The 18193-nt window shown below is 39.0% G+C and overlaps 1 protein-coding gene across 5 annotated transcripts in view; it reads left to right on the top strand.

The window, feature by feature from the left end:
• Positions 1-18193, top strand: part of WDR76 (WD repeat domain 76) — a 54627-nt gene that overhangs the window by 16880 nt on the left and 19554 nt on the right. For all 5 annotated transcript variants that reach the window (XM_088829459.1, XM_055418374.2, XM_055418369.2 and 2 more), the window contains 4 exons: positions 6691-6817; positions 8153-8254; positions 8342-8385; positions 11225-11378. In XM_088829459.1, coding sequence (XP_088685585.1) covers positions 6691-6817; positions 8153-8254; positions 8342-8385; positions 11225-11378 — 427 coding nt within the window. The remainder of the gene's footprint in view (positions 1-6690; positions 6818-8152; positions 8255-8341; positions 8386-11224; positions 11379-18193) is intronic.

The following is an 18193-nucleotide window of genomic DNA, read 5'->3' as shown; positions in this document are numbered from 1 at the left end:
TTTTTCCATATGTTTTTATTATGAATCTTTTGTTCTTTAGATCATTTCAGCAAAAAGATTGAAGCTAAATTACATTGGAACTGCCATTGACTAAGTAATGTGACAGACTGACTTTTCTCCAACTGCCAGTCTTCTCACTTTTTTCAGAGTTCAGGTACCATAGGTCAAATCCTTTTGGAAATAAATGTCAGTTTTAGTAATATGTGATATCAGGTTTTGGTTCTGTTTATGCTATCATTATCTTCCTGACAGAAGATTTAGAGGACTCTAAAGTTGGCACATTACCTATAATATTTTAATACTATGAAAATTCATAGGGATTCCCTGGTGGCTCAGATGGTATAGAATTTGCCTGAAATACAGGAGCCCTGGGTTTGATCCCTGGGATAGGAAGATCCCCTGGAGAAGGAAATGGCAACCCACTGGAGAGAGGAGCCTGGTGGGCTGCAGTCCATGGGCTCACAGAGTCGGACATGACTGAGCAACTAACACTTTTACTCTCATAAAAGTTAATAATGAATGTTAAATCTGCCAAAGACTGCTGCAGGAATCTTTGGTCAGTTTAACCAGTATTTAACTAAGTATATAGCAAGTATACTTGGTTTTGTTTTATATTAATACTTCATTGTTAATCTAAAGTGAGAACATTTATTTTTGACTGCACTGGATCTTCTTTGCTGCACGTGGTCTTTCTCTAGTTGCAGAGATTGGGCTAGTCTCTAGTTGTGGTGCGCGGGCTTCTCATTTCAGTAGCTTGTTGTGTTGTGGAGCACAGGATCTAGGCACATGGGCTTCAGTCGTGGCAGCATGTGGGCTCAGTAATTATGGCTTGCTGGCTCTAGGGCACTCGGGCTTTAGTAGTTTCAGTGCACCAGCTTAGTTGCTCCACGGCATGTGGAATCTTCCTGGACCAGGGATTGAACAAGTGTACCCTGTGTAGGCAGGCAGATTCTTACCTGCTGTGCCACCAGGGAGTCTTAAAGTGGTAACATTTAAAAGAAGCTGGTTACAGTCCTTTTAAGGCCTTAGGCAAGAAATCAGTCCAATTTTTGGACTTCATATTAGATTTCATAGCAGTACAGTTTGCTGTGCTGTGCTTAGTCGTTCAGTTGTGTCTGACTCTTTGTGACACCATGGACTATAGCCCACCAGGCTCCTCTGTCCGTGAGGATTCTTCAGGCAAGAATACCGACATTGGTTGCTATGCCCTCCTTCAGGGGACCTTCCTAACCCAGGGACTGAACCCAGGTCTCCCGCATTGCAGGTCTGAGCCACCAAGGAAGCCCAGTAGTACAGTTTAAGTACATATAAATAGGTCGTATACTTCATTAAATCGTGAACCTCTCTCACCAGGGGGAAAAAAAGCATTACCTCTGGATCTTATTTACTCAAGATCTTATTAAAATTCCCAGTATGTGCTCAGTTCCTGTTGACTGATCATCATAATGATGGGGATGAATGGGAAGCCAGGCTGCAATTGTAGTCGGTTCTCTTAGGATTTTTTTGTTAATGTATATGATAATTCAATATAGATGGAATTCCAGTTGAGCTTTTTCAAATCCTAAAAGATGATGCTGTGAAAGTGCTGCACTCAGTATGCCAGCAAATTTGGGAAACTCAGCAGTGGCCCCAGGACTGGAAAAGGTCAGTTTTAAAGAAAAAGGCAATGCCAAAGAATGTTCAAACCTACCGCACAATTACTCATCTCAAATGCTAGCAAAGCAGCGCTCAAAAGCCAGGCTTCAATAGTATGTGAACTGTGAACTGCCAGATGTTCAAGTTGGATTTAGAAAAGGCAGAGGAACCAGGTCAGATTGCCAACATCCGTTGGATCATCAAAAAAGCAAGAGAATACCAGAAAAACATCTGCTTCTGCTTTATTGATTATGCCAAAATCTTTGACTGTATAGATCACAACAAACTGGAAAATTCTGAAAGAGATGGGAATCCCAGACCACCTGACCTGCCTCCTGAGAAATCAGTATGCAGGTCAGGAAGCAACAGTTAGAACTAGACGTGGAACAACAGACTGGTTCCAAATAGGAAAAGGAGTATGTAAAGGCTGTGTATTGTCACCTTGCTTATTTAACTTATATGCAGAGTACATAATGCAAAATGCTGGGCTGGATGAAGCACAAGCTGGAATCAAGATTGCCAGGAGAAATATCAATAACCTCACATATGCAGATGACACCACCCTTATGGCAGAAAGTGAAGAGGAACTCAAAAGCCTCTTGATGAGAGTGAAAAAGCTGGCTTAAAACTCAACATTCAAAAAATGAAGATCATGGCATCCAGTCCCATCACTTCATGGCAAATAGATGGGGAAACAATGGAAACAGTGAGAGACTTTTATTTTTGGGATCTCCAAAATCACTGCAGATGATGACTGCAACTATGAAATTAAAAGATGCTTACTCCTTGGAAGAAAAGCTATGACCAACCTAAATAGCATATTAAAAAGCAGAGCTATTACTTTGCTGGCAAAGGTCCGTCTAGTCAAAGCTATGGTTTTTCCAGTCATGTATGTCATGTATGCATGTGAGAGTTGGACTGTAAAGGAAAGCTGAGTGCCGAAGAATTGATGCTTTTGAAATGTGATATTGGAGAAGACTCTTGAGAGTCCCTTGGACAGCAAGGAGATCAAACCAGTCAATCCTAAAGGAAATCAACCCTGGATATTCTTTGGAAGGACTGATGCTGATGCTGAAACTCCACTACTTTGGCCACCTGATGAGAACTGACTCACTGAAAAAGATCCTGATGCTGGGAAAGATTGAAGGCAGGAGGAGAAGGGGACAACAGAGGATAAGATAGTTGGATGGCATCACTGACTCGATGGACGAGAGTTTGAGCAAGCTCCAGGAGTTGGTGATGGACAGGGAGGCCTGGCGTGCTACAGTCCATGGGGTCGCAAAGAGTTGAACACGACTGAGCGACTGAACTGAGTTTTCTGTTGTCTGGAAATACCCCAGTTTATTTGTCCATTGGTCTATCGAAGGATATCTTGGTTGCTTCCCAGTTTGGCAAGTTGTGAGCAAAGCTCCTATAAACATGTGTAGGTTTTTGTGTAGACCACCCTGGAGTTTGTTTTTATTTGTTCTGTTGCATATCTTTTTTAAAATTTATTTTTATTTTTAATTAAACAATAGAGGTATAGTTGATTTACAGTATTAATTTTAGGTGTACAACATAGTCATTTAAAATTCTTATAGATTATACTCCATTTATAGTTATTATAAAATATTGCCTATATTTCCTGTGCTATAAATATATGCTTATAGCTTATTTTTTACAAAGTAGTTTGTACCTGTTACTCCCTTACTCTTGTATTCCCCCTCCTGTCTTCCTTCTCCTTACCAGTAACCACTAATTTGTTCTCTGTATCTGTCAGTGTGTTTCTGTTTTGTTATATTCATTCATTTTATATTTTAGATTCCATATGTAAGTGATAACATACAGTATTTGTCTTTTTCTGTCTGATTTATTTCATCAAGCATACTACCCTCCATATTCAGTCATGTTGTTGCAAATGGCAAAACTTTGTTCTTTTTTATGGCTAAGTAGTGTTCGTGTGTGTGTGTGTGTGTGTGTATATCCATTCATCTGTGTTGGACTTTTAGGTTGCTTTCATAACTGGGCTGTTATAAAAAATGCTGCTATGAATGTTGGGGTGCATGTATTTTTTCAAATAAGTGTTTTTGTTTTCTTTGCATAAGTATCTAGAATTGGAATTGCTGGATCATATGGTAGTTCTGATCTTTTAATTTATGCTTGTTGACCATCTGTATTTCTTCCTTGGAAAACTGCCTGTTCAGATCCTCTGCCCATTGTTTAATCAGATTATTTTTTTTTTTATATTGTGTAAGCTGTTCATATATTTGGGATATTAACCCTTTTATTTGACTGTGCCCTATGGCATGCAGGATCTTAGTTCCCCAAGGGGTTGAACCTATGTCCCCTGCAATGGAAGCTTGGAGTCTTAACCAACTACTGGACTGCCAGGGAAGTCTTCCCCACATATTAACCCTTTATTGGACATATCATTTTCAAAAATCTTCTTTCCTTCACTTGGCTGCATTTTCATTTTGTTGGTTTCCTTTGCTGCGCAAAAGCTTTTAAGTTTCATTAGGTCGCATTTTATTTTTTGCTTTTGTTGCCCTTGCCTGAGGAGACATATCTAAAAAATATTTCTAAGACCACTGTCAAAGAGTGTACTGCCTATGTTTTCTTCTAGGAGTTTATGTTTTTCAGGTCTTACATTAAAGTCTTTAATCCATTTTGAGTCTATTTTTGTATATGGTATGACAAAATGTTCTAATTTCATAATTTTATCTGTAGCTGTCTAGTTTTCCCTGGAGTTTGTCTTTTGGTTTTTAAAAATACTTATTTTATTTTTATTATTTATTTGGCTGCACTGGGTCTTAGATGTGCCATGGGGGATCTTTTAGTTTTTGGTATGTGGATTCTCTTTCCCTGACCAGGGATTGAACCTTGGCCCCATATATTGGGAGCATGGAGTCTTAGCCTGGGAACTGGAATTTGTAACTCTAAGTAGTTTTGGCGTGTGGGCTCTAGGTAAGTGGGCATCAGTAGTTGTGGCAAGGGGGCTCAGTAGTTGTGGCTCACAGGCTTAGTTGCTCTGTGGTGTGGAGTATTTCTGGAGCAGGGATTGAACCCATGTTCCCTGCATTGGGAGGAACATTCTTATCCGCTGAACCACCAGGGACGTCCAAAAGCACATTGTTTTTATTTCATGATTGCAGGATGTTGTCTGTGAAACTTTTTGTTTTGTTTATTATTTACTTATTGACTGTGCTGGATGTTTGTTGCTTTGCCCAGGATTTTTTGGGTCTAGTTTGAGAGCGGGGGCTACTCTCTGGTTATGGTGCATGATCTTTTCATTGTATTGGTTTCTGTTGTTGCAGAATTTGGGCTCTTGGTCATGCTGGCTCAGTAGTTGTGGCACATGGGCTTAGTAGTTGGAACTTTCAGGCTCCAGAGCGAGAGCTTCAGTAGTTACAGCACGTGGACTTAGTTGTTCCATGGCGTGTTGAATCTTCCCAAACCAGGGATGGAACCCATGTCCCCTTTTTTGGCAGATGGATTCTTAACCAGTGTATCACCAGGGTAGTTATGAACTGTTTTTTTAAATTAATTTAGGCTGATTATAGTTATTTTTTCATAATTTTATTTAGTTTATTTACTTTTGGCTGTGCTGGGTCTTTGTTGCTGTGCAGGCTTTTCTCTAGTTGCTGTGGGTAGGGTCTGTTCTTCACTGTGGTATGTGCGCTTCTTTTTGTGGTGGCTTCTCTTGTTATGGAGCCTGGATTTTTGGCAAGCAGGCGCCAGTAGTTGTGGCACGTGGGCTCAGTAGTTGTGGCACAAAGGCTTAGTTTCTCTGCGACATGAAATCTCCCTTGAGCAGGGATCCAACCCATATGTGTTGGCAGGAGGAATTCTTATCCACTGTACCTCTGCTGCTGCTGCTAAGTCACTTCAGTCGTGTCCGACTCTGTGTGACTCCATAGACGGAAGCCCACCAGGCTCCCCCGTCCCTGGGATTCTCCAGGCAAGAACACTGGAGTGGGTTGCCATTTCCTTCTCCAATGTGTGAAAGTGGAAAGTGAAAAGTGAAAGTGAAGTCGCTCAGTCGTATCCGACCCTTAGTGACCCCACGGACTGCAGCCTACCAGGCTCCTCCGTCCATGGGATTTTCTAGGCAATAGTACTGGAGTGGCTTGCCATTGCCTTCTCCGGCTGTACCTCTAGGGAAGTCCAAAAGCACATTGTTTTTATTTCATAATTGTTGCATCTTATCTCTGTGAGGTTTTTTATTTTTATTTTATTTATTATTTATTCATTTATTGGCTCTGCTGTGTCTTTGCTGTGCACAGGTTTTGTTTTGTTTTATCTCTTGTTACAGAGCATGTATTTTGGAGTGCGTGGGTTCAGTAGTCTTGGTTCATGAGTTCAGTAAGTGCAATTAACAGGCTTTAGTAGCTGCAGGACACAGGCTTAGTTGCCCCACAGCAGGTGGAATCTTCCCAAACCAGGGATTGAACCTCTATCCCTGCGTTGGCATGTGTATTCCCCACCACTGAGTCACCATGGAAGCCTCTGAACTACTTTTTTAAATGAAAAAATAATAAAAAGTAAGATAGCTATGATTTTACAAGGTAAACTATATGGAAGCAAATGCAGTGAAATAGTTAAGTTTTTTTTTTTTTAAGTTTAGACCTTAGTTCTCTACCCTTCTTCCTAGAGTAATCCACTGTTAATATTTTCATGGATATTCTTCCATTGGTAATCTCACCAGTTAACAAATGTACATGTATATATTTTGTAAAAAAGCAAATGTAACCATATTCAACATATACTGTACCTTCTCTTTTGCTTCTTATATCTTAGAGTTCATGTCATCGCATATAGAGATCTACTTCATTCTTTTTTATGGCTGCTTAATAGTTGACTAGATATGTATGTCTTAATTTAATACCCCTTACCTCCCCATAGTGAACAGTTACCGTGTTTCCAAACTTTTAATTAAAATTAGTGTACGTATGTATATATATCTTTGCAGTGTTTGACTGTATGTGTGAGATACATTACTAGAAGTTACCTCCTTGGTAGTAATAAATACATATAACTCTTTTATGAGTATAACATGATTTTCCTTCCACTCCTTAGGAAGAAGCCCAAGAAAAAAGAAAATGGAACTGGATGTAGAAGGTCCATGCGATTACTAAAAGTTGATCCTTCAGGAGTCCCATTGCCAGCAGCCCCAACCCAGACAATATTAGAAGTAGATGAAAATGTAAGAAAGAGTGCAAATACAATATATTAACTCAATACAGTATTGAAAAATTTGAAGTGTTTGAAAGCAGAGTAAAAAGTCAGTAAAGTATGTTTAATTTGTACTTCAGTAATGTAATACTTGATTGTTATATGGTTTAATATGGTTGGATGGCATCACCGACTCAGTGGACATGGGTTTGGGTGGATTCTTGGAGTTGGTGATGGACAGGGAGGCCTGGCGTGCTGTGGTTCATGGGGTTGCAAAAAGTGGGACACGACTGAGCGACTGAACTAATTAATACGGTTTAATAAGTAAGATTTCAAACTTATGAAAGACTGGATTATATATGTCTGCAGACTTACCTATGTCGGATTGTGGGTAAATTGCTTAGCCATTCTGAGCCCCAGTTTCCCTATTTTTAAAATAGCAACAATAACAGAAACCTCTCACAAGGGGTATTATGAGGGATAAAGGTCCTTATATTATATTGAATGTATTATATTACTTAGTAAGCAATAAATGGTAGTATTAATAATAATATGTGATAATAATGATGCGGGGTCCTATACTGTAGTTTAATTTATGCTGTCAGTGAGTGGAAAGAGTTTTATTTACCAAATTTATTGTCTGAGTAAGATTATTTTTTATTCAGGAGCATCTACTGTTTTTAATACTTTATATCTAAGTGCTTAATTATAACTTGGAAGATAGCACTCATTAGCCTGGTGCTTTGAGAGCTAATTGAAAATTAAGTTGCCATGGAGAGAGTAGCTCATTTTTTGAAGCCTCTATGCATCCATGATAAGAAATAATTTAACACACACACACACACACACACACAACAAATTTAACACACACACACACACAACAAACCTTTTGTGAAATGATACTACATATGATGTACTTTTGTATTTTCTGGTCTATTCTTTTCTCATTCAATAAAACACACTGTTGGTTATAACATATTAAAATGATTTCATGACTTGTGGGTTATAATCCCTGATATAAAAAAGTGATACAGAGTAATAACTTTTGAGTAATGAAATTGAACTGATCTAAATCAATTCCTAGCAACTCTGTTTATGGGCAGTGTAACTTTGGACAAATTAACTTCTCTGTCTCATTCCACTGTCTTTGAAATGTGGTATCTCATTCACTGGATTATTAAGGGAGTTAAATGAGATAATATATGTTTTTACTTTACAGGATACTTGGCATTCATTCATTGAACAACTATTTTTGATTGCTAACTATATGTCCCCCTGTTGTAGATATTGAAAGTAAAGAAAAACCTCAAGCTTGAATTCTAAGGCAGAGTGACAACCAAGTTTTTTTTTTTCTTTTTTATAACAGCCTTTGATACCTCCTGGGCCTTTAGAAATGACTCCTGAAAATCGAGATGATGACAATGAACTATTTAAAGGATTTTTGCAGACTTGGGCAGAAATGAGCAAGGTATCACTTGAGGGGGTAAACCCAAGCTTTTAAGCAAATTTCAGTACATATGTTAATTTAGTACTTTGGTTTCTTCCGTTGTTTCAGACAAGAAGTAAAAACACTGAGAAGGAATTATCTAGCATTAAAAGGTGAGTTAAAATCCCTTGCCTTTGTTTTACATTTCCTGAGATCTTTAAATTATAAAGACTATATACCATTAGAGGAAATTTGAAAATGAGGTGAAAAGAATTATCCATCATGTTTCTACCCTAACCACTGTTGATTTTGTGCATTTCCTTTCAATATTATTATATACAAAACCACTGGGACACAAGCTTCGTGAAGGCATGGATTTTATCTCAATAACCAGAAAAGTGCATGGCACATAATATATATTTGTTCAGTGTTTAATAATCGAGTATAATTACATACATTTTTGCTTCATTATATTTTAATATATGTACAATTTTGCATTATGCTTTTCTATTAACATTGTTGTTGGATATTACTAGAGTCTTTAAATTTATGGGATAATTGAGTAATATTTCATTCAGTAGATGAAATTTGCTTAACCTCTTGGTATTTGGAGTTGTTTTCTTTTTAGTTTTCAGTGTTTGTATGTGTGTATCATTGAAGTTTATATTGTCATAGTGGATTATTTCCTTAGGATAGATTCCAGAAGTGAGGTCAAACATTATGGACGTTTTTGTAGCCTTTCAGTTCAGTTCAGTCGCTCAGTTGTGTCCAACTCTTTGTGACCCAATGGACCACAGCACACCAGGCCTCCCTGTCCATCACCAACTCCTGGAGTTTACCCAAACTCATGTCCATTGAGTCAGTGATGCCATCCAACCATCTCATCTTCTGTCGTCCCCTTCTTCTCCTGCCTTCAATCTTTCCCATCATCAGGGTCTTTTCAAACTAGTCAGCCTCTTTGCATCAGGTGACCAAAGTATTGGAGTTTCAGCTTCAACATCAGTCCTTCCAATGTACACCCAGGATTGATCTCCTTTAGGATGGACTGGTTGGATCTCCTTGCAGTCCAAGGGACTCTCAAGAGTCTTCTCCAGCACCACAGTTCAAATGCATCAATTCTTCGACGATCAGCTTTCTTCACAGTCCAACTCGCACATCCATACATGAGTACTGGAAAAACCATAGCCTTGACTAGAGGGACCTTTGCTGGCAAAGTAATGTCTCTGCTTTTTAATATGCTGTCTAGGTTGGTCATAACTTTCCTTCCAAGGAGTAAGTGTCGTTTAATTTCATGGCTGCAGTCACCATCTGCAGTGATTTTGGAACCAAAAAACAAAGTCAGTCACTGTTTCCACTGTTTCCCCATCTATTTGCCATGAAGTGATGGAACTGGATGCCATGATGTTAGTCTTCCGAATGTTGAGCCTTAAGCCAACTTTTTTACTGTCCTCTTTCACTTTAATCAAGAGTCTCTTTAGTTCTTCACTTTCTGCCATAAGGGTGTTGTCATCTGCATATCTGAGGTTGTTGATATTTCTCCCAGCAATCTTGATTCCAGCTTGTGCTTCATCCAGCCCAGCATTTTGCATGATGTACTCGGCACATAAGTTAAATAAGCAGAGTGACAATATACAGCCTTGACATACTCCTTTTCCTATTTGGAACCAGTCCGTTGTTCCATGTCCAGTTCTAATTGTTGCTTCCTGACCTGCATACAGATTTCTCAAAAGGCAGGTCAGGTGGTCTGGGATTCCCATCTCTTTCAGAATTTTCCACAGTTTGTTGTGATCCACACAGTCAAAGGCTTTGGCATAGTCAATAAAACAGAAATATATGTTTTTCTGGTATTCTCTTGCTTTTTCCATGATCCAGCGGATGTTGGCAATTTGATCTCTGGTTCTTCTGCCTTTTCTAAAATCAGCTTGAACGTCTGGAAGTTCACGGTTCACGTGTTGCTGAAGCCTGGCTTGGAGAAATTTGAGCATTACTTTACTAGTGTGTGAGATGAATGCAATTGTGTGGTAGTTTGAGCATTCTTTGGCATTGCCTTTCTTTGAGATGGAATGAAAACTGACCTTTTCCAGTCCTGTAGCCACTGCTGAGTTTTCCAAATTTGCTGGCATTGAGTGCAGCACTTTCACAGCATCATCATTTAGGATTTGAAATAACTCAACTGGAATTCCATCACCTCCATTAACTTTGTAGTGATGCTTCCTAAGGCCCACTTGACTTCATATTCCAGGATGTCTGGCTGTAGGTGAGTGATCACACCATCGTGGTTATCTGGGTCCCCCTTTAGGACATGCCAAATTGTTTTCCAAAATCTTTTTCTTTAAATTCTGAAAATCTTATATGAATTTACTTTGCTGTTAGTATATATGACTAGTCAAGGCTATGGTTTTTCCAGTGGTCATGTATGGATGTGAGAGTTGGACTGTGAAGAAAGCTGATCGCCGAAGAATTGATGCTTATGAACTGTGGTGCTGGAGAAGACTCTTGAGAGTCCCTTGGACTGCAAGGAGATCCAACCAGTCCATTCTAAAGGAGATCAGTCCTGGGTGTTCATTTGGAAGGACTGATGCTAAAGCTGAAACTCCAATACTTTGGCCACCTCATGTGACGAGTTGACTCATTGGAAAAGACTCTGATGCTGGGAGGGATTGGGGGCAGGAGGAGAAGGGGACAACAGAGAATGAGATGGCTGGATGGCATCACTGACTCGATGGACATGAGTTTGAGTGAACTCCGGGAGTTGGTGATGGACAGGGAGGCCTGGCGTGCTGTGATTCATGGGGTCGCGGAGAGTCGGACACGACTGAGTGACTTAACTGAACTGAACTAACTTTTATGGGTGAAAAATCGTAACCTGTTGTTTAATTTGATTTCCTTGGATGCCAAGAAGTTGAATATTTTCCCACATTTATTGTGACTTTTCTTTTTTTAATCACCTTTTATTGTTTTGACCATTGAGTTTGGTTTTATTTCTAAAATTTAACTTTTTAATGTTCTCAGCTACAAAGCCAATTTAAATGGCATGGTCATTAGTGAAGATACTGTCTGTAAAGTTACCAAAGGCTCAGTTTCCTCAATGGCCATCCACCCATCGGAAATGAGAACTTTGGTGGCAGCTGGGGCCAAATCTGGGCAAGTTGGACTTTGGGATTTGGTAAGTTATTATTAATTTTTTGAAGTTACTGAAATTCAACTAAAGGAAATAATCTGTGAAAGAATAGCCTAGGGCCATGTGTTTCTAGATGTTACTTGAGATATATAGTTTTGTGGTTTGTGATTTCAAATTTTAGAAACTTAGAGGGATTTAAATTTACTTTATAAAACTTCTAACATTTTTAGCTTGAATATCATTAGTCATCTGGGCATAAATGCCTGCCAGGAAACTTTATTACAGCTTTAAATGTATATATGAAAAGATCACAGCAAGTTCTTAGTTTTCTAATTATGTTTAAAATATAATTTTCAAACTGGATCAAAATATCTTCCCAAGGATCTTCTTAGGATGATCCTATTTTTTTTTGATGAGTCAGAAACTGATATTAAATTTCATTCATTGTATATATAATGCTGCATTGATTGCTTTTAGTGGTTACAAAACTGAAGAAAGCCAAGTTAATATTCTCTGAATGAATGTATTTATTTTTGGCTTTGTTGGGTCTTCGTTGCTATTTGGACTTTAGTCTCGGTGAGCAGGGGCTTCTCTGTAGTTGTGGTGCTCAGGCTTCCTGTTTCGGTGGCTTGTCTTGTTGCAGAGCATGGGCTCTGGGCACTCAGGTTTCAGTATCTGTGGCACATGGGCTCAGTAGTTGTAGCTCCTGGGCTCTAGAGCACAGGCTCAGTAGATTGGCTTAGTTGCTCTGCAGCATATGGGATCTTCCTGGATCAGAGATTGAACCCATGTCTCCTGCATTGGCAGGCATATTCATCACCACTGAGCCACCAGGGAAGCCCTGAATGTATTTTCTAATTGGAGAAGTAGAACAAAGACATGAAAAATGCCTTAAGGACAATTAATGGAGATGGAGAAGCCATTGTGACTTGTCAAGGGTTGGGGTTAATAAATAAAATGAATTTTGTGAGAAGAGAAGAGATAAAAACCAAGTTCTCTTTTATTTTGAGTGCATAGGTTCTTGCTTATTTTGATACCATGTTAGTAGGGGTAGGAGGCGAAAGGATTTGGTAAAGAAAACAGAGCAGGAAAGTGGGATGAGGACCAGAAATAGTATAAGGTTGTATAAGCTAAGAGATGAATTTCAAGCATGGGAGTCTGACAGGGCTTTTTTTCAGAGGAGTTAAGAAGTATGGGTGGCTTCCCTTGTAGATCAGTTGGTAAAGAATCCACCTGCAATGCAGGAGACCCAGGTTTGATTCCTGGGTTGGAAAGAACCCCTGGAGAAGGAAATGGCAACCCACTACAGTATTGTTGCCTGGAGAATCCCATGGACAGAGGAGCCTAGAGGGCTATAGTCCATGGGGTCACAAGAGTTGGACATGACTTAGTGACTAAACCACCTCCAAAAAGAATGGGAACAGAGAAAAGGGATGTTAGTTTTGACATAGGGTATGATTAGTGAGTTGAGAGAATAGCTTCAACAATAAGGTAAGGAAGGATCAGAGACTTTTAGGAGATTAAAAAAGTACGGGGTAGGGGACTTCCCAGGTGGTGCAGTGGATAAGAATCTGTGTGCCAGTGCAGGGAACACGGGTTCGATCCCTATTCCAGGAAGAGTCCACATGCTGTGGAGCAGCTAAGGCTGTGAGCCAGAACTACTGAAGCCTGAGTACCTAGAGCCTGTGCTCTGCAACAAGAGAAGCCACTGCGATAAGCTTGAGCATCCCAATTAAGAGTATCCCTCACTCACTGCACTAGAGAAACCCGCATGCAGCAATGAAGACCCAGTGCAGCCAAAAATAAATAAAAGTAAAATTAAAAAAAAGTATGAAGTATAAGAAGAAATGAAAACAGTGGATAGACTATTTGTTGAAGAACTTGGAAAAACAGAGAATTAGCATAGTCAAGTGAGTATCTTTTCAAGGTGGATGTTGGTATATAGCACAGAGTTGAAGACATGGAGAACAGTCCATTTGTCATGTCTTTTCTGATGACTCCAAAAATCTTTTTTACTGGATGTCTGCAGTCCAGTGTTTTTATCAACTTTCTAGTTTTTCAGGGCACCTGGTTGTCTCAACAGACTGAGCAAGTCTAAAGCCAGTGTCTAAGCTATCCTGTTCTCACTCGCCAACTTCCTTAGTTTTTTAAAAAAATACTTATTATTTAACTGTGCTCAGTCTTAGTTGTGGCACATGGGTTCTTTGATCTTAGCTGTGGAACGCGGGATCTTTGGTTGAAACATGTGAACTCTTAGTTTTGGCATGTGGAATCTGGTTTCCTGACCAGGGAACAAACCTGAGCATCCTGCACAGGGAGTGGAGCATCTTAGCCACTGGACAGCCAGGGGAGTCCTCCCCTAGTTTTTGTTTTTTAAATTAGTTTTGTTGAGGTATAATTCATATTTTATAAAATCTACACATATAAAATATACGATTTAATGATTTTTAGTAAGTTTATTGAGTTGTGTAACTATCATCATAATTCAGTTTTAGAACATTTTCATCATTCCTGTAAGATTCCTCATGGCTATTTACATTTAATCCCTGTTTCTGCCCTTACCCCTGGGCAAATATCTACAAATTTGCATTTTTTAGATAAATTTCATATAAATAGAATCATAGACTACATGGTCTTTTATGTTGGTGTTTTTCTTTTAGTATGGTTTTAAGGTGTCTCTGTGTTACTATAACATGATGCTAATCTATCAGCGCCTCTGTCTTTTATTGTTGAATAGTATTTCCTTGTTTGATTATACAACATTTTGTTTATGCATTTATCACTTGGTAGACATTTGGGTTGTTTCCACTTCCTGGCTGTTCTGAATAATTCGATTTTAAGTATTTGTGTACACATTTTTGTGTGGAAATGTGTTCCCCTTTCTTTTGAGTGGGTACCTGGGAATAGAATTGCTAGGTCATATGGAAACTGGTTAACATTTGAGGAACTGCCAAACTGCTTTCCAAAGGGTTTGCACCATCTTCTATTCCCACCAGCAATGTATGAAGATTCCATTTTTCTCCATGCTCACCAACATTTATTATTGTGTCTTTCTGATTATAGTCTTTCAAGTGGGTGTATCTTCCTAGTGAAGTTTTATCTCCCTGTGGTTTTGATTTGCATTTGTCTAATGAATAATGATGTTGAGGCTCTTATCCTGCCATTTGGATGTCTTTGGTGAAATGTCTATTCAGATCTTTTGTCAATTTTTTTTTTTGGATTGTTTGTTTTCTTGTAGAGTTGTAAGAGTTCCTTGTATACTCTAGATGTGCATCCTTATCAGATACTTGATTTACAAATATTTCTTCTTGTCTTTTCATTTTCTTAATGCTATTGAAGTGCCAAAGTTTTGATGAGGTCCAATTTATGAAATTTTTAATGGCTTGTGGTTTTGGTGTCATCTAAGAAATCTTCCGTGTAGCCCAAAGTCAGGAAGTTTTCCTCCTATGTATTTTTATAAAAATTTTATAGTTTAAGCTTTCACATTTAGTTCACTGATCCATCTTGAGTTATTATTATTATTATAATCTTTGAATTATTTTTGTATATGCTCTGAGGTAAGGGCCCCAGTTCATCTTTTTATATGTGTATATCCAGTTGTCCCAGCACTGTTTGTGAAAAGACTCCTTTACCGCATTGAATTGCCTTGGTGCCTTGGTATTCCCTCAGTTTTCCACTTAACTGTTTGTGAGATTCCTAGTCTTGCCTAAGGTCAAAAGTTGTGTTGTCATTCATTTGGTCACCCATGTACCCATTCATTCATTCCACACTTACTGAGTGTTTTGTGTTAAGTACTCTTCTGATGAGAGTTGGACTGTGAAGAAAGCTGATTGCCGAAGAATTGATGCTTTGAACTGTGGTGTTGGAGAAGACTCTTGAGAGTCCCTTGGACTGCAAGGAGATCCAACCAGTCCATTCTAAAGGAGATCAATCCTGGGTGTTCATTGGAAGGACTGATGCTAAAGCTGAAACTGCAATACTTTGGCCACCTCATGCGACGAGTTGACTCACTGGAAAAGACTCTGATGCTGGGAAAGGTTGGGGGCGGGAGGAGAAGGGGACGACCGAGAATGAGATGGCTGGATGGCATCACCGACTCTGTGGACATGAGTTTGAGTGAACTCCGGGAGTTGGTGATGGACAAGGAGGCCTGGCGTGCTGTGATTCCTGGGGTCGCGGAGAGTCGGACACAACTGAGCGACTGAACTGAACTGAATGATGCCCCAGCCATATTTGTGAGGAAAGACTGTCCATGTTCTCATAGGGTTTGGAATTTAGTGGCAAAAGGAGCATGAATGAAGTGATTATATGTTTGATAAGTGGAGTGAATTATATACTGTGATTAATGGAGTGAAGGAGGAGTGGAATTATCACGTAACAGGTAGACGGGCCTAATTTGGAGGATCAGGGAAGGCTTCCCTGAAGAAGGGAGAATTGAGTTGAAATTTGAAAGCTAAGTAGGAATAAACCAGGAAAAGGGGAAAAGAGCATTTCAGGCAAGAGGAACAGTATGTCAAGGACCTGAGGCAGTGGGGTGCCGGCTTGATACATTAAGAGACCTGAAAAAATGCTGTGTGGCTGGAACATGGACAACAAAGGCATAGATGGAAGGGATGAGTGTAGTAGGGAGGGAAATACAGAGGTAGGAAGAGGTCAGATGTATATCTTTATAAATTTTGTTGAAAATTTTGCTTTTTATCCTAAAAGAAAGAGGAAGCCATGGAAGAGTTAAGTTGTCCCTTCATTCCTTATGTCTAGTAAAATCCTTTAATGATTTTGCCCTCAGTTTCCTATCCTGGCTAACAGCAGATTAGTGAGGGCTCCGTTTTCTTTTTTGGGATTACTATAGTCATCTTTACTGGTGCTTGTACTTTCAGTTTTCATATTCCAATCCGCTGTGTACAGACAGTCATTTCTAGGCTCAAAACAAACTGGTCCTGGACTCATTTTGGTTTGAAGTCGTTAGATGCACACTTAACTTGGTATTTTTGGACTGAAATGAAATTTGGACTACAGGTTTCCCTCCTTATCCAAAGTGAAAGTGAAGTCACTCAGTCGTGTCCGACTCTTTGTGACCCCATGGACTGTAGCCTGCCAGGTTCCTCCTTCCATGGGATTTTCCAGGCAAGAATACTGGAGTAGGTTGCCATTTCCTTCTCCATCTTATCCAACAGTAGAGTATTACTATGAAACAGTTTGTAAGCTCAAATGGTGTAATGCAAGAAGCAATTACCTTAAGGTGTCTTGCTAGTAAATGCACAGAATAAATCAAGATAAAGTACAGATGCTGTCAGACACAGTTCAGAGCTAAGAGCGGCTTCATGCTGAGATCCTGAGTGTAAGTTCCCTGGGACAGAGCTTGGTGGTGCCACTCTTGCTGCTTGGGGTGCACTGCCTCTGTAACAGCTTCCTGCAAAACAAATGCTGAATACTGTGTTCATTTTTCACCTTTTCTCATAAAAACGAAAATCCTTTTTGGATTCCCTTCAGTTAGTGAAAATAGGTGTTAACATAGGTGTTTTGTAAGAGCGAAGTGGTATAAAGCAAAAAACAAACTTTTGAAAAGCAATGTTCCCTGTGTTTATTTTTAAAGTAAATAGAAAATTCAGTTTCTTCAGTTCTACCAGGCACATTTCAAGTGCTCAGTAGCCACACGTGAATAGTGGATACCATATTGGACAGTGCATGCAATATCATTTTTTGTCATCTCAGAAAGTTCTTTTGGACGGTGATGCTGTGGAGCAAGTTAATAACAGCATTAATTTTGGTAAAATAAGGCTCAAAGATAAGATAACAAACAACAGAATGAAGGAGACAGCGAAACTAAGGAAACAAATTGAAAATCAGTGAAACTAATAAATCAGAAGGGACAGAATAGACATTGCTGAAGGGAAATGAGCAGCTCTCATTCCTGTAACTCTTGTAACCCAGTCATTCGTGTGCCTCCTTCATGAGGATTCAGTGCGGCTGTGGTGCTGCTATCCCTCTGATAGGAACTCTAACTCAGTGTAAAGCCCCAAAGATCTGTTACTTATTTTTATTTTATATTGTACTATATTTTATTTATAGTGTTGTGTTTGTTTCAGGTGTATAGCAAAGTGATAGTCACACACACATATATATATATGAATTAACAAAAGCAGTTCCCGTCTTTTGATGGGGAGTTCATGGTTTATAATATAAATGGCATTAAATTATTTAAAAAAAAAAACCGATATGGTGGAACCAGATTTCTCACACAGTGCCAATGGCAATTCAAGATGGTTCAATCTCTTTGGAAAACAGATAATTTCTTAGAAAAAAACATAGAGAATGTAAATGAAAAATATTGTCTGCCATATTAGTAAACAAAAGATGTTGCAGCCATGAAGCCATTGTGTTATGCCTGCCCTGATGGTAAGCCCTGAGCGAACTCAGCATAAAAATATAATTCTGCTATCAATTTATCAGACAGCAGTCACCCTCTCCCCCATGGTGAGTTTTTTTTAAGAAATTTTTTTCTAAATTAAAAAAAAATTACTGATATTAAAGGAAAGATTTGAGGTTATCTTAAACACAGATGAAAAAAGTTTTAAGGGAAAAGCCAGAATTGGATTGGCACATTTGAAAATGTATGCCATGTTCTCGGAAACTTTGGAGCTTAGACAAAGAATTCTTCAGGTAGGAAAAACAAATTATATTCAAGGGAGAAGCCAGGCTTGCTTTAGTTTTCTACAACATTATATGTAATATCTACAGAGTTCTGAGGGAAGGAAGTGTGGCCTGGAATACATAGAGAGTCCAAGATATTATTCTTATGTAAAGGCAGCAGGTAGGTATTTTCACATGTGAAAAAACTCAAATTCAAGACCTGTGAGTTC

This window comes from Moschus berezovskii, chromosome 21, assembly GCF_049115385.1.
Source record: "Moschus berezovskii isolate FMDL1 chromosome 21, NW_MosBer_1.0, whole genome shotgun sequence".
Taxonomy (NCBI): domain Eukaryota; kingdom Metazoa; phylum Chordata; class Mammalia; order Artiodactyla; family Moschidae; genus Moschus; species Moschus berezovskii.
Note: the sequence above shows the minus strand (reverse complement) of the source record. Positions and strands in the feature narration are given on the sequence as shown.